The following is a 16,907-nucleotide window of genomic DNA, read 5'->3' on the forward strand; positions in this document are numbered from 1 at the left end:
GGCGTCTGCTGGCATCCCCCTCCCCCCCCCCCCTCCCTAATTTGTCTACAGCAGAATTTAACAATGCTTCCACGCAGAGGCATTTCAGCAACGCAGTGATGAACTGAGCAAAGCCTAGAGGATAATCTGCCAAAGCCTTCTCGTGAAGTTCAGATGCATGCTCTTTGGTCCAGAGACCTGGTTAATTACAAAGAAACTGTGATTTGAAAAAGATGGACCAGAAGTTCACAGCAAGCAGAAAACTCCCTGCAGGGACTACGGTTGCCCAACCTCTACCATGGCAGCTGCACTGCTGGAGTCTCTGGGAACAAAATTCACTTTGTTCTCAGGAAGTAACGACCAGCAGCCCCAGGAGCACTATCAAGTTCAGCATCAGGGCAAGAACCACCACAACAGCAGCTCAAGAGATGTGGCATGACAGCTCTGCAACCTCCCTCACAGAAACTGAGGCAAGACAGCCATCTGCTCAGGTTTGTGTCCTATCAGTCATTTGTAAGAAAGAAAAAATTGTTTGAAGCATTTTTAAATCCTTGGAGCAGACACCCTCCCCCCCCATCCCAAATAAAAATAAACAGAAGATCAGAATGAGATGATTTGATACCACCACATAACACAACATGAATTCATGTTGAGCTTCCCTGTTCTTACCCACAAAAACAGTCACAGAGGGCAAGGAAAGATGCTCCCATCTCATTCTGGAAATTGAAACAAGTATTTGAGACCAACCCACCCCCCTCCCTTTGGGAAAAGGCCTCCAGCAGCTACAGTGCCCACCTGACAGTGGACACCCAGAAACTGGCCTACAGGTTCTCTCAAGTGGCTGAAGATTCCTTCTTCACAGCCACCTCATCCAGTTGTGAAGCTCCATTTCAGAGACTCATAGAGTGACACTTTCAGACTTCCAACAAAAAATGAATGCAGAACACATCAGGTCCTCATTCTCATCAACTTTGTCAGAGGAAGTATTTGAGCTAGGGCTCATCACTGAAGGTTCTGACTAATCCATCTGTAAAGGCCGATAACCAGCAAAAACTGGAGCTCACAAGAAATCTCAGGAAGCCAAGATTTATACATACTCCTTACTCTTGTGTAGGGAACAAAACAACCAAGAAAACCCCAAACCAAAATAATCAAAAACAAACAAAAGCCCCAAACAAACAAAAAAAAAGGGAATTTAAAAAACCCCCAAAAAAACCCCAAACAAACTAAAAAAAAACCCAAAAAACAACCCCCTACACACAAAATAAAAACAAAACAAAACAAAACAAAAAAAAAAACAAAAAAAAAACCAAAAAAACAAAAAAAAAAAAAACCCCAAACAAACCAAAAAAAAAAAAAAAACAAACTAGGATTATCCTAGTCTTCTGGAGCATCTTTCCATTTGCAAGATCGCATCTGTTTGAGATAGCCTACTAGCACCAAAAATAGGCTGCTTCTTCCTTGACAAGAAGCCACCTAAAAATGGTGCCCCCGATAGTTTAGGTAAGTGCCATTCCTCAATGAGAGGCCAATTTTAAAGTAATACTTTCAAAAGTTCTGTGCTTCAAGAGGGACCATCAATGCATGGCACCAGGCTAACCTACCACAAATCCATGCAGAGCACACACACCCGACTTGACATCGCTATCCTGTTCTTGTTACATGTGCATGCCCTGGTGAGATACAAAATTTATTTACATTTTCATGTCTTTGTTGCATTAAAATGATCCCTCTTCTGTCTGGAAAATCATAAGCTGGCTGCAGTACAGGAGCAAGATTTTACTTTTGGTCAAAGATACCACCCAGAAGCTCCCACCCCCCACCCCCAAAAAAGCACCCCAAAACTGTTTACATTTAGTACCTGCCAGTCAGATATAAGCTATGTGGCTCACAGAGACCAAGCTCTTGAGTTTGTATTCTAGTGCAGCATTTGCTACAATTATGGAGTCACTGCTGACAAAAAGAAGAAAAACATCCTGAACACAAAAACCTTTCAATCTTGTAAAGTTGTTGTCAGGAGGCACCTGGCTTCTATTTCTGATCATCAAGGAAAGGAATAGCTAGACCACCTTGCGATTCCAAACTATTTTACTCCAATTCAAAAAAAGGGTCAAAATGGGGAGAAATTAAGACAATTAAATTCTTCCTCAAAGGTAAGCAAGCATGGTGTGAGTGCAGCATCTGTATATGCAATAAATGACCGAGCAAAAGGGATTGCATTCACCCAGGTGCCTCCTGACAGTGGTGGTTAACAGGCTAAAAGGGATTTTAAAAAGAGTAATTTTTTGATTTGTCTCACTCCTTTTGCCTGTAGATCAGGCCAAACATCAAGCATGTTGGGAGGGGCACAATTTAAAGCAACACTACTTGACCAGAAAGCACTTTTCAGCAATATACAATGCAAAATGACAGACAGCAACTCATGGCAAACAAGAGTAGATGGCAAGCAGCTTCCTGCAGCTTCTGACATTAACAGGGGTTTGCCCTTACCTGCTCACAGTTCTGCACAGACGCCACTCTGGGCAGAAAATGCAGTACTGCAGGAAGTGAATTAATTCCACAAAGCTCCAGAACTGTCAGTTTATGCACGTAAACTGTTTTTTTTATGGTCTCTCAAACCCAAATCCACACGTTACGTGTATACTGCTCAGCGACACCCACTGGATTTCCCTCACACCATGGTGGAATACAGGTCATGGACTCCTTCAGAGCTTGTCAAGTTCCTGAAGTTTCTAAAGGGGAAAATCAAAGAGCATCTCCCAAAAGGCTGAGCTATGGATTTGGAGGCCTTGGAGCCCCACAAGTGATCTCTTCCATACAAGCAGTACAGGACTGTTGCTAGCACCAGAGTAAATCCACCCTGACAAGGGACACTTGTGGTGGCCTGCAGTTCACAGAGGTCAGAGCACTTCTCATTGTTTAGTGTTGCAGAAAACTGAGCCCCTCTCATCTTTAGCTGCTCCCATAATCAGTCTAATCCCTTTAACCTCAGCAACCTTCATCATAAAAGAAAAAGTTATATATGAACCCAAACAGAAAAAAAAAATCATATTTACAAAGTTTGTACAATATACACATCTGATTTTCTATGGGACACACTGCACCAGAAGAAAGAGGGCCATGGCTCTGAAACAAGTCTACCTACCAAGTGCTGTAACTACTAATGAAGACTCATGGAAACCAGTCTTTAGTGTTCTGCTAGAGCACAGGGCTTTTCTTATGGCTCCTGCAAAGGATCACAGGCTACTCTTTCCTTCTGGAGCTATGATGCTGCACCTAATCAGCCCAGATTTTAGGTTGGTTTCATTTTAAATACAGATATTTACAGTTTGGGTGAACTGCAGATGCATATCAACTCCTCCAATAAAAAAAAAAAAAATTAAAAAAATTTTTTTAAAAGTTGAAAAAAAAGGAGTACTACCAATAACCAATACATTTCACCTCCCAGCCCTGGGCTTGAGTACATGGGAAGGAGGAGAAGGGGAAGAGAGGGGAACTTTGACCTGAAACCAAAAACAGATGTCGATTCCTTGGGCTCTGTCGGAAAGGTGATATTCTGAATGGTCTCATAGCATAAGGCACTTTGCACGAATAAGTAAGAAGCTCTTTAGCTTAAAAAACAGATGAGTAACCAGGGAGAAGTTGAAATGCACTCAGTCAATGGTTAAAGAATTTGAAATAGCAGACAAGCTCGTGTTCATCAAGATTCTTCTCTTTTCAGGGTTTCTCTTCTTCCCTTGCTGACCCTCCCGCCCAAAGAAAACGAAATTTAAAACCAGCAGTTAGTGCAACTAATGTTCAATCAGCACACAGTGCAAACAAGTGGAAAAACAAAAAGACATTCCTTCTTTTATCTTCTTTCTTCCTTGCCGCCAAATTTAAAGAGGAAAAAAAGGCCGAGCTCTTTTAGTCTTCATAGTTCCGAAATGAAAAGATGAAGAAAAACCCACAAAGAGAAGGGTATCCCCAAAGAAACGATGTGTCACAGATCTGGATCATAGGGCTTCACCTTCTGGCATGTGTAATCAAAGCCTAAAAAAAAAAATTAAAACAAAACAACAACAAAACCACCAAAACAAAACCCTACCAAAATCAAATCAAACAAACAAAACAGCCCCCCCCAAACCAAAGGGAAAAGAAACAAAACAACCAAAACAAACAATCAAAGAAACCCTACTAACAAAAAAAACCAGCAGAAAAAACCCAATAAAACAAACACCCTCAGTTAAACTGGTTCTATACAAAATCAGAACTCAAAGTGATGAATCACATACAATAACTATGCAACAGTTCTCAAAAGGCAAAAGGCATATTGAATAGTACTGATTTCAGCTTTGTAGAAAGAGATGCTGCTAAAGCCCTTCTGTACCAATGGAACATGATTATCTCCTGGTTTCTTGTATTTTAGGAAGCAGCAAACTGCTCTCTGGCATGGTGCCAGCATTCCCCTTAGGAAGCTGTTCCACATTCATTAACTGTTACCATCCAAGATCCTGTTCCGCATTCATTACCTGTTCTGTAATCTATTTATTTATAAACACGGAGAAGGTTCAATCATCAAAGCAGAAGCTTTCAAGTCAGTTTGGTATGACTATCTAGGGCTATCCTTGGATGACTTCAAAGAAGGAACCATAGCTTCATTTTAATGCTATCAAGCAGTCTACTTCTATAGCCATTTTTTTATTTTTGGTCATCTGAAAAGAATTTTAGCAGTTTCACTGGTATTAGCTTTCTAATTCCTGACCTCTGAGAAGAGTACACATAAGAAGGATTTTCAGCCCAAACTGTATGGTGATGGATCTTGCATGACAGCATCTTAACTAAGGTCAGATCATCATCCTGCAGCCAATTTCGCTTGACTGCAGTCCAGGGCAAGTCATCTTCCTATAAAAGGACTTAACTGAGCAGCTTTTCCTGAGACAATGATCAGAGAGGGAGCACTTGGATGAGTCTCCAACAGTGAAACCTCATTTTCTGTTGAAACTACGTATACGACCTCAAGTGGCAGCAAAGATGAATTACAGCTTCACTCCCTACTTGGTTCACTTCCAAGAATTCTATGAACCAAAGGATACAAAAGAGGCAGCACCTTTTGCTTGAACCTGGTTCTTCTGGCTGGTGAGGTGCTTACCCTTCGCCTGATGCTCTGTTCTCACAGCTATCCATTTTATCTCCTCACCTTTTTGAGGACTACTTTCCTCTCTGCCCCTCACCAATTTCTCATTTCAGCTTAGCAATACAGAAAGAATTCATTAGGCTACTAGTACTCCATCCTGGCCTCTCCCAACACCATTCCCCGCTCCCCCTTTTCCCCATTTTTGATCTCCTTATCACATGGTCAGCATTTCAATTAAAACAACTAAAAATACTCATCCCTCCCCTCCCACCTTCAGCACATCCATGGAATTCCTTGCACTGACATTCTATTTCAAACCCCCGTTTTCACATTCAGAGCTTTTTCATCACATCAATTTCCCTCTTCCTTTGAGGTAACACTGACACATCAACAACACTCCTGTCATTCAACACATCACTATTCAGCAAGGCACTTACATACCTGCATGTTTACTGTTTCTCATCTTCTACAGGTTCACTGTGGTATTCTGCCACATACAAGCTCTTGTCGATGTTGCTTGGTATGGGTTTAATTTCAGTTCCCAACTGCTCCTCAATACTTTTCAGGTTGAATCGATCATCATAGGTGATTAAGTTGATGGCCAGGCCAAGATGACCAAAGCGACCTTGACAAAAAAACAAAAACACACACCTAAACTGAACTGACTTAACATAGGGGCTGACAGAAAAAGAGAGTAAGTCTGTAGACTGTGAAGTTAGTATCATTCTGTAACGTTAAAAACAAACCCAGCCACAGGTCTCTACACCTTTCACATCAGTTTTTGGTAAGGAGTTTTATAGTGCTGTAGGAGTAAGAAAACTCAGGAGGTTCAAAATTCCAGGATAATTACCAGCAAAGTCTTCCAGAGCTCTTGAACAAGCCTGAACTATAAAGTTCAACTACACTAAGTTCCTTTGTTTACTGCCTTTCTTCAGGGCATGTTCTGCTGATTTCCAGACAGCAGAAACATACCTCAAAACACACGAAGAAAGCATACATCTCTAGGCTTGAGACACTCTGAAGCTGAGATTTTAGTATAGAACTTTCCCAAACTGAAAACAGGGGCAATAGTAAGTCTCCTGAGGTAAAAGCAAGACATGCCTTTTTTTTTTTTTTTTTTTTCCCCATTAGATTGTTCAGGCCAGTTTCAAGAGAACAGCTCTTTATTCAGGTAATATCCTTAGTGAGGATAACCATCTGAAATGATACCTAAAAATACATTTGTCAGAAAAATCAAAGGTTATTCTCAAATATAGAAATCAAAAACCAAAAGCCAATTCAAGGCTAAAAAGCATCATAGTCATCAGCAAAGTTGCACCTAAAACAGATTTTTCCTCTCACCTGATCTGCCAATGCGATGAAGATAAGTTTCTGCCAGCTTTGGGAAATCAAAATTTATCACCACATTCACAGCCTGGATATCAATACCTCGGGTAAACAGATCTGAAAGACAATCCAGATCACAAAGAAAGTTAACTTCAATGAGCTCAAAGGCTGACAGTATTTAGGGTGTAAAGATTAGCAGTGATTAACATTGCTTGGCACTAGTTTCCAGATATAAGCTTTCCTTGTATCAAAGGCAGTTTACATACAATCCTGTTACAGCTTCCTCTTGCTCTGTACACCTTGTAAACATGAATAATGTAAGAAGAAAAACCAAAACCACCACATCTGCACATCTACGCAGAAAAAATAACCACAAAGCTATTTTTTTTCCCACATTACACTATTTCAGAGCAGTTCTTCTCAAGCATCTCTTCACACTGCAGACACTGCCAGGTACTGCCATAAACAGGCCATACAAAAAAGAACTCAGATCATACACCGGCCAGTCAAAACTACAGAAGTATTTAGAAAAAGTGAGCTATAAACACTTAAAAGAATCAGCGAAACTTCACATGACCATAGTCACAGCTCCACTGATATATCATACAGTTTACAACCCAACAACTCAGGGAACCCTCACAAGTGAAAATAAAAAGAAAACACTATTGCAGGAAAATGATTTGTTGGCAAGCTGCGCCTTCACAAAAGACAAAATTCCTCATGACTAAAGGAGTGCTAACAAGCAGGCTTGACAAAGAGACATCTTACCAAAACATCTTGTTTTGGTTTATTAGAGCTAACTGAACTACAATACTTGGGATAATACACTTTCTATCATAAACTTTAGAAATAGGAAAATGTTTAGGAACTCTCACCAGTGCAAACGAGATTGCGGCACAAGCCATTTCGGAAATCATGGAATACACGATTGCGGTGCTCCTGGAAATACATACATATAAACAAAGAGAAACAAAAAACCAGACTTAATTCACCTCTTCAGTAAAGCCTGAGGTGAGGTGGAAGACTTCATACTCACCTGCCTCATTTTAGCATGGATATAAAAGCAGGAATAGCCCAGCTGGGAGATCTTTTTGGCTAGCAATTCAACCCGTTGAGAGGAGTTGCAGAAAATGATCGACTGGTTAATCTGGAGCTGAACATAAACAGTGTTCTCAATAAATGCAGCATTTTACTAACAGAGGACCCCAGACATGTCCAAATCCCATCCAGAAAGAAAGCACAGCAGGTATGCTGCTGGTAATTTACATCAGATATATTTTTGTATAGGAAGGGAAACAATTAAGAAAGTTCTGTAACACGGAGATGCTGGACAAGAAGCATGCATTTTTAGCCTCAGATACACAGCACATTTTGACAAAAAAAAGCTTTCATTAGGCTGCCTTTAAAATACTCAGCCTTATTTATGATCCCAAGAGGGAAAAAGCTTCTAGTATGTTCCTGACACAGCCCTGGTCCTTACCCTGGAAAAGAGCGTATTGAGGCAGTGCACTTTCTGACGCTCAGTGACATAGGCATAGTACTGAGTAACTCCCTTCAAGGTCAGCTCCTCCATCAGATTAATCTCATAGGGTTTCTGCAAATGGGAATTCTGAAAAATAAAGATATTGATAAAGCAGGCAGATCTACGTGCAAAATAATGTATGTAGTTCCCACTCTACACCACACTTAAACTTCCTCCAAGGCAAGGATGCACTACTTAGCCACTCACTCTTCATGCTATGCTGAAAACAGACAGGGTGGGTAAATTTTCACAAACAATTACTTATAAATCCAAGGTGACTAAGCAGACCAAACAGGAGCACCCTCCAGAAGCAAATCCACACAGATGATGAAACTAATACACAAAGTGGAAAACAGCACCTTATAGGCATACACCTAGCTTCCCATTAATGCAACTGCAGGTCAAAAACTGCTTTCAAACTTCTGTCCTAGACTTGGACCGATTTAGATTAAACCTGTGAAGTTTAGATGTATTTAAAACACCAAGCACTAACGGATATGCACCATTCATTCACACCCTTCCTGCACAATGTCACCACCATCACCATACCTACAGGGACACATCTCCACTCACCATGAACTTCTGCACACTCAAAGGAAAAGTGGCTGAGTAGAGCAAAATCTGTCTGTTTTTAGGTAGCGTGAGAATTATGTCTTCCATTATTTGAACAAAATCTTGAGACAGCAACTTATCTGCCTGTAACAACAGAAGTAATAAACAGCAAGTTAAAATAATGGCATAAGATTTTAGCCTTTTGGTAGCTACACATTTGGGGGAAGGAAAAAAAACAGTTACCAGGGCTCCTTCCAGAGCCATCCAAGAGCTTTTACACTAGTATATTCTCTCTCACTCAGAAGCTTGTATGCTACCGGATATTTGTAAATCAATTTTATATACAGTTACATGGTAAGCACAGCTGACTCAAACAGAAACCAAATGAAACACATTCCTTTGTTGCAGAATAGACTGTTACTCTATTCTTCAGCATCAGGAAAGACAGGAAAGGTAAATCTTCCTAGGCTGTTTTCTTAGAAGATTTGCATGCAAAAGATTCCTACTATCAGAACAGTTTCTCAAAAACACTCAGAAATGGAGGAGACCTTACAATGTCTCTAAGCAAGTGTGAACCACTGCTGTGCACCAAAAGGACACTCACTGAGACACATCATTCCTTTAACTTGGTGTTAAAATCCCGGAACATTTAACATAAGCAACTTGCCTCATCCAATACTATCATCTGGACATGCTCAACTTTTGCTACTCCTTTCTTGATGAGATCGAGAATTCTCCCAGGGGTAGCTATCACCACATGCACTGTAAAGTTAGAAGAGAGAGAGAAAAAATAAAGAGAGGGAAAAAAACCCCACAATGTTAAGGTGATTAAAACTGTCTTTCCCTGCAGCATTCATGGCCATGTTTCACATGAACACTTTGGAAGAATGACAACAGCATACAAACACCAAACAAGACATTGTAGTCTGCTCTGTAAACAGAGAAACAGTAACAAGCAGAAATTCCATGACCCCATTGCAAAAGCCACAAAGAAACAGCAACCTTAGTGCAGCTAAAGTGCTCTGACCTGTATCATCAAGTCTCATTATGTCATCTCGCAAATTGGTTCCTCCCGTTGTTGCCATCACTTTGGCACCTCCCATGTGTTTGCTGACTTGGATACAGATTTGACTGACCTGCAGGGCTAGCTCACGGGTGGGAACAATCACCATTGCTAGAAGTTAAAAACATCACTGTGAGTTACTAGTAAGACCCTGTATCTCAAAAACTCATCCTCAGAGACCAAGACTTCATGTAAAACAATGAAAAGCACAGTCTAGGAATTCCACTCTGGGTATCCTGAACAAGACCTAGGAACTGCTTTTGACAAGGCAAATTCCATGCAAGCGTTCTCCAGCCCTTGATGCACCCATTGCACAAGTATCCCAGACAGCATGCTTGCTTATTACTCCACATCCACTTTCCAGGGCAAGACAGAAAAGTCTACAAGCCTTCTATTTGACCCTTTTGAAAGCAACTGTGGGACTTTGCAAATTACACCTCCCCTCCATCACTCCCCATTAGCTTGCTCTGGAAGTACAAGCAGGTAACATACACTGCCCAATTGCATTAACCAGTTTTAGATTCAAGTCTTTTATGTAGTGACTGACACCATTACCTGGCAACAGCTAAGTGTGATCCACCTCAACTGACCTTGTATATTGTCCTTCTTTAAGTCTAGCCGTTCAAGTAAAGGAATGAGGTAGGCTCCACTCTTGCCTGTTCCATTTTTTGCTCTAGCCAAGATATCCCTACCAGATAAAGCAATGGGGATGCTCTCCTCCTGAAATGCAAGGACAGAAAGTGCATGAGCAATTAATCATAAGCTATGTTTCACTGAAGAGGCTGACCAAATTTAACTCCCCTCACTAACAGTACCACATGAAATCTCACTGCTTCATGACCATTATTATTATTACTATCTTGTAACTACAAGCATGACAGACTCACAACAGGAAGAAGTTAAACCCATCAGTAAAGAGTTCCCCAACACTTCCCACCTAGGAGTCCTTATCTTGCCTGATCATAAGGAAGGGGTCCAGGTACCACAGGTAAACCCGTACTAACACATTAGGAAAAAAGTGAAAAGTTGGGAAAACAAAAAGTGAAGAGACAGTGACAGTCACTAGCAAACTCCTCCTAAGGAAAAAGATTTCCCCCTACATCTGAACATCAGAACCACCTCAGCCCATGTGATTCCAGCCTCTATATTCCTGTGATATACTTCTCATAAAATCTTCAGCCATCCAAATACAGGCCCCATGTATTTTTCATTTCACTACCTTTTTCAGCAACATCTAAAGAAATCTCAGCCTTTTGGAAAGGTGGCATCATGAGAATCTGTTTATAAACAAAGCAAGCCATAGTTTTCTCATGCCTTAAAGAGACAAGGGGGCAGAGTTGTGTTAGTGATAAACCTTGAGAGACCATTTAAAAGAGAATTCAACCTTCCACCTCCCTGAAGTTTACACATTAACAGCTCTTAACAGAACAAGCCTTAGAAGTAGAAGAAAGATGGAGGTACAGAAAAGTAAACTTGCTAAAATATTATTCTCTGTCCCACAATCTTCATAACTCTTTATCCACAAGATTACAATAAAAAGAGCCAACACTGTGATAAAGCCATAATTATATTTTTAACAACTAAAGGTACATTGCCAATGGTAACTCAGCTTTGGAAAATTTATAGAACAGACCTCTGGGACTACTAATGTAAAAGTACTGTTACTGAACAGAGAATTTACAAATTAACACCTCCAGCATGAAAAGGAAAATACAAGTTAAATGTCTCCAAAAGTGTAAGGCAGACCCATCACTAAGTCACTCAAGGATTGACTTAGCCATTTAGCTGGGGGTTAGAAATCCTTGCTTTTCCCAAGGGACACCAAGTTCTTTTGTTCACAGCTTCAATTTTCCCCAATGATGGCGTAAGTACTGGACATTTAGGCATAAGAATGTCAATACATTTACAGAAGTTAAAAGCAGCATCTAAGTAGTCTGTTTGCAAACAACCTGAATAGGAGATGGTTTTTCCCAGCCCATTTCAAAAATTCCCATCAGCAACTCCCGTTTCAAACAGTAATCTTCAAACTCATTTCCTTTTGTGGAGGTCACGTCCTGAATAATCAAAAAAATAAGCACATAAATAAGATCAGGTCATACAACCTGCAGCTGTTAATTTGATCTGAAATTGCCTGTACAAGAAGACCACAAATTACTATACAAGAGTTCCCATTAAGTCATGCAACACCCTACAGCGGCAAAGGAAACATTCGCTTTCTCAGAGCCAAACACAGCTCTGAGTGCATACAGTGACACCTTCCTGTGCCATGTTATAATACTAACAAAGTAAGAAATCCACAGTGAACTCCATTTTTGAGCTTTCCAAGAGAAGCATCACTCACAAGCAGTTGAAAGAACAAATTAATTCTTCATTTAAAACAGCAGGAGCTGAACTACTTTTTAGCCTTCACTCAGGACAGTATTTTACCACTGCAATCCCTCCCACAAGTTTTATTTAATATTTATTCCTACAGTTCAATCATCCTTACCGAAGTTTTGATTCTCAAATCCTTTGGAGGGAGTTTTAAAGTCTTCTTCCAGTCATCACCAGGTCTATAGCAAAATAAAATGAAAACAGAATTTTAAATAATGAATATTTTGATTTTGCACTTTTTTTTCTTAGATATAGTGATGAACATGAAATATTTTCACCTCCTCAAAGCTAAAAGCGCCTACACATATGAGCTCAAGTCTTCTCTGAGCTAAGCAGGATGTAACAGGCAAAAAACTGTAAACAGACAAAATCAGCCGTCTGCCAAACAAATCTGGGAAATCTTTACCCAGTCATGATTCAAGTCCCATTTTTAGGGCACTGAATCAAACAGCAGAACAAATATAAAACTGAGCACTTACTTAGTCACATAACAGAAACTGGCTGTAATGAAACCCACACAAGAATATTTCATGACTTAAAAGAAAAATTCTCTTGCCCAGGGAAGATCCATTCTTAATCTCCAAGTAAGGTGAAAAGGTAAAAAACACTTCTGGTGAAAAAACTTAGTAAGCAATCACTCCACTTGTTGACCAAACTTCATTTTCTCTCAGTGAGATTCAGATACCCCATCCTCTCTTGAAAGCCACTGTAGAGTGGAGAGGAAGTCTTTCTCGTCACCAGCCCCAGGAAGTTATGCATGAATTTTGATGAGTTTAATTCACAACATTCATTAGAGTAACCATGTAATACATTTTAAAAAAAGGTTAAGCAGATTTTAAGAATCTGAGTGCTCCATCATGCTTTCTCTGAGGAGAGCTGGCACTACCCTTCACAAATAATTAACAAAATAAAATAAAAGCCTGTGCTGTTCAGGAGGATCCATGGGGGGGGGGGGGGGGAAAAAAAAAAAAAAAGAAAATAAAAGCCTGTGCTGTTCGGGAGGATCCATGGGGGGGGGGGGAAAAAAGGCAACACATTACCATACCATCCAAGTATTTTACTTTTAGAAATTCCAACCAGCACACTTCCAAAACTAGCTGGATGGCAGCAGGACATCACAATGGGACTGTATCCTCTCAGCTCAGCCTTTGATAAATTAAAGCCAGAGCATTACAATGAGGAGATCAGGTACTACTATTTCAGATCAACGACAAAAGATCACTGACTTTAAAGCATTTCTCACTACAGGAAAGAACTGCAACAAACTGAAAGGCATAAATAATTAGACTGAGACCAGGTGGCATTTCCTCCTCAGTCTTAAACGTCAGTTCAGCTCCTTCCTACTCCTATACTTCCCTCTTGCACCACTTCCAATAAGCAAAAAACACAGGATTCTAAATCTGGGCTACCTCTGACAGTGGCTCACACTCAGAGAAGCACAGCATCAAATTGGATTTTCACAACAACTGTTGGAGAGAAGCTTGCACATGGAAATACAGCTTTTTTTTGTATTGTACATGACAGGACACTTCTAACCAGCCATGTGACAAAACAACAGAAGACAGGATTTTCCAAGTAGGAACCCAAGAATGCTTTCCCACACACAATTTTTAACACTCCTTTCATGGCAGCCGATACAAACACTTACTTAATAGCGGTGGTCATACTCTGTGCTTGCTGTTGAGTGCCATTATTGATTGTGTTGGCATTTTTCAGCTGGTTCATCTGTTGCTGAGTTTGTGTGCCTCCACCTCCTGGGCCCCCGCTGGGTTTTACAGGGCCTCTCAACTGCCCATTCTGACTGGATAGACCCATTATAACAGGGTTCTCTGTTCTGGCCGTGCTCATGCTTTTATCTTTAAAGATGTCTTTTTAGACTTCAAAACTTTGAAAGTCAGTACAGAAACTGTAATAACAGTTTATTAGACTCTCCAAAATGAAGAGATAAATAAGTCTTGCTCAATATATGAGTCCTTTATTGCAATGCAGGCAAGCACCTGTAAGTCACTCAAAAGTAAAGCAGTAACTTGCTCTGATGCACTGTGGAACAACTTTTTTTTAAAAAAAGCCCTCTACTGAAGTTCAGTTATATCACAATTCACTTGCTTCAATCTGAAAGAGAAGCAGACAATAACAATTAGTATGTGGATTTTTGTCTATGCAAATCACATCAGTTTACTCACGTAATTTAAGAAAAACTTCTTCCCAGGCAGTGTGCAACAACAGTACTTGCTTTTTTGTTTCCTCAGTGATAATTATAAAGACATGCTTCAAACTTTTTTTGCCTTTCTAGAAAATATTGCCTAACATCTTCAAACACCAAAGAAAATTTCCCAAACAGTTGTACTTTCAGCGACCTTCCACTACCTATCCCCTCTCACAAAGTAACCATTAGGTGTATCAATTGCTCTGATGGCTCTTCAATTTCCCCACAAATTCCCCCACTTCCAGGATGCAGCCAACCAGCCCTAAAACATGAAAAATATTATGCATAAGTTTGTGACGAGAACCAAGACTACAACAGCAAGTGGACATTCTTGTTAGAACTGACAAAACCCTTACATTACACTGACTGCCCTGCTCGGTTTGACTGTGAAACACAGATTATGTAAACCCAAAACCACAGCTTACACTCCTCCAACCCAAAATGCTAGCTCAACCAGCTTACCCCCAGTTTTCAACCGGGCATTGATTTAAGGCTGTTCAGGAGAGTGATGAACAACACCATTACGCTGAATTGAGAGCAGCTGCCTCTGAGTCGAAGTGACAGCTTGAACTGAGACAGTAACGCTGCTGGCTGTGCAGCTTCCTGCTTGTGATCTTACCTTCCTGCTGTCACTGACAGCTTATGAGGTGCTCGGAAGATAACATTTCATACACATGACTTAATATTGACTCTATGTAACAGAAAAGTTGAAAACTCTGGAAAGACAATACAAAGTCTGCCCCTTACATAAAGCAAGCATGGACTAGAGATAAAGACTCCTTACAATGGTACCAGGGAGACAAAATGTCTCTAGCCCAAAATTCTTTTGGAAAGTAGGCTCAACTTGAGCATTTGCATCTTGGGAAAACGTAAAGGGAAAACCAGCAGACTACTGCTTCCTAACCTCGGCATTCACAACAAAATGCATGTTTTCCCAGTGAATAAAAAAGCACAGTGAAGAGCATTTCAAGAGAGTGGGAAAGAAATTCAGACTTCCCAGCTGTCTTAAGGTGCGTCAGTGCTGGCTTCCAGCAAAATTTTAAAGTTTGCGATACTAGGATTTCCTGCTAGTTAACTTTCAAGGCATCTTCGAAAAGGTATTTATCTTGGCCATTAACTTCGTAAAAACCAGAGGAGTTACGAAGGTAGCCAGACACGCCAATGAGACCCGACTACTAACGCCGAGAAGTTCTCCAATAGCGTAGGAAATGAAACCTCTCTGTCCCTTCTGCCCACACGCTCCTAACTATCCTTTAGAAGTAACACAAGTTAAAAAAAACGCACAGCCTCACGGAACCAAAAAAAAAAAAATCTCCCTGTTCCGATAAAAGAGACGCCACCATTTCGCAAACCAACGGACTGAGAAAAGAGGGCCTCCATCACATATCTCTCTGCTCTCCGGGCGCGGGCGGGCGGGCGGCCGGGCATCAGCCCGGGACCTTTCCCTTTCCGCCGGCTGGGCCCGGCACAAAGAGAGCCCTCGAGGTGCTCAGTGTGTCCGGTGAGCCCGGGCCGCAGTGCGGAGCCCCGGGGCAGAGCGGTGGGCCCGGCGCCGCCCGCCGATCGCAGCTGCGCCACACCAACACCTCCCGCCCGCGAACAATGGAGCGGCCGCAGTTTGCCGCCCGGGCCGGCGGGCAGCGAGAGCCGCCCGGGCCCGGCCCCGCCCCCGCAGGCCCCGCTCAGGCCCGCGCTCTCGCCGCAGGCCGCGAGGCGCGGCCCGCCGGCAGTGGCCCCCTCGCCCTGCTCCCACGGAGCCATGCCCGCCCTGGCCCGTCCTCACCGCCACCAGCCGTGCTCCCCCTCGCCCAGGTACAAAATCCTCTCGCTCCCCCGGTGCCTTGTTATGGCGACTCGACGCTCCAAGATGGCGGCTTCCTCCTTCCTCCTGTGCGCCCTCCCCCTCCCGGCGGGCGGCACCGCCCCGCCCCACACGCACCACGTACGTACGTACGTTCGGCGTGCGCCACGCGTCACGTCCCACCCAGCGCGCTGCGCCTGCGTGACGGCGCTGGCGGGGCTCGCGCTGCTCCCTCAGAGCTGGCCCTTCCCTCGTAAGCTGGAAATGTAACGGGGCTTCGCTGTGTGGCCATTAAAACAGAGCCAACACAAACGTGAGAATGAGGGACTGAGCCACAGACTGTAGGAGTCGTAACCGGCGACCGTGACAGGCTGGCGATTGGCATTTCTTTTTAGACAGCTGTTACTTAGACGTGGATTTTGACAAACCGAGACACAATGGGAGTGTAATCTTAGTGGTTACTGCAGACCGTTTTTTCTTCAAATGTTTTGCAAAAGGGCAAGAACATTCCTGGTTTTATCTAGTTCCTCACATGCACAGCTGTCTGTGGGTGGTTTTTTTCCACCCTGAGCAGCAAAAGGCACAAACCCCAGGCTGCAGTTGTGGCTGGTTGAGAACATCCCGACCTGTCCATCTCCGGGGCGCGGTGATGCCGCACTCCTGCCTTAGCGCTCAGGCCTTGCAGCGCAGGGCTTGCTCAGTGTGTGCTCTCCGCGAGTGAGGCGCAGTGCGAGCTCCCTGCGGCCTCCTCCGGCTTGGCCGCTCTCCATCCTCCCGGGGGAGCCGTGCCCAGAAGCTGATGAGCACATGCAGGTGCACACAGAGGTCCTCACGGCAGGGGACGACAGCGACATCCTCGGGGCAGCAGGTGCCCAGCAAGTGGGGATCTAAGAAACAGGAGGAGTGGTTGTAACCCAGCAGTGCTCGTGAGAATAACACCACCTCCTCCTTCACCAGTCCAAAGTCCCA

At 42.5% G+C, this 16,907-nt stretch overlaps 1 protein-coding gene across 1 annotated transcript; it reads right to left on the reverse strand.

The window, feature by feature from the left end:
• Positions 1–2,315: 2,315 nt before the first annotated feature.
• DDX6 (DEAD-box helicase 6) lies at positions 2,316–16,053 on the reverse strand. The gene is made up of 14 exons (XM_041413827.1): positions 15,921–16,053; positions 13,580–14,043; positions 12,047–12,110; positions 11,508–11,612; positions 10,149–10,278; positions 9,523–9,669; positions 9,163–9,257; positions 8,517–8,639; positions 7,902–8,030; positions 7,458–7,574; positions 7,297–7,360; positions 6,437–6,538; positions 5,537–5,720; positions 2,316–4,011 (listed from the first exon to the last, which is right to left on the reverse strand). Exons 2-13 carry the CDS (start codon positions 13,777–13,779, stop codon positions 5,545–5,547), a joined length of 1,452 nt encoding a protein of 483 aa, XP_041269761.1. The 5' UTR covers positions 13,780–14,043; positions 15,921–16,053; the 3' UTR covers positions 2,316–4,011; positions 5,537–5,544.
• Positions 16,054–16,907: the final 854 nt, after the last annotated feature.

The sequence above is a fragment of the Onychostruthus taczanowskii genome, unplaced genomic scaffold (genome assembly GCF_017590055.1).
Source record: "Onychostruthus taczanowskii isolate IOZ18803 unplaced genomic scaffold, ASM1759005v1 scaffold43, whole genome shotgun sequence".
NCBI classification, from domain to species: Eukaryota; Metazoa; Chordata; class Aves; order Passeriformes; family Passeridae; genus Onychostruthus; species Onychostruthus taczanowskii.

Excerpts from the sequence above, each read along its gene's own strand:
- DDX6 (XM_041413827.1), bottom strand. The coding sequence starts at position 13,779 with ATGAGCACGGCCAGAACAGAGAACCCTGTTATAATGGGTCTATCCAGT. Across the intron at positions 12,111-13,579 it reads AGTATGACCACCGCTATTAA|ACCTGGTGATGACTGGAAGA; the intron begins GTAAGTGTTTGT and ends ATTTTGCTATAG. Across the intron at positions 7,361-7,457 it reads TCCATGCTAAAATGAGGCAG|GAGCACCGCAATCGTGTATT; the intron begins GTGAGTATGAAG and ends ATGTATTTCCAG.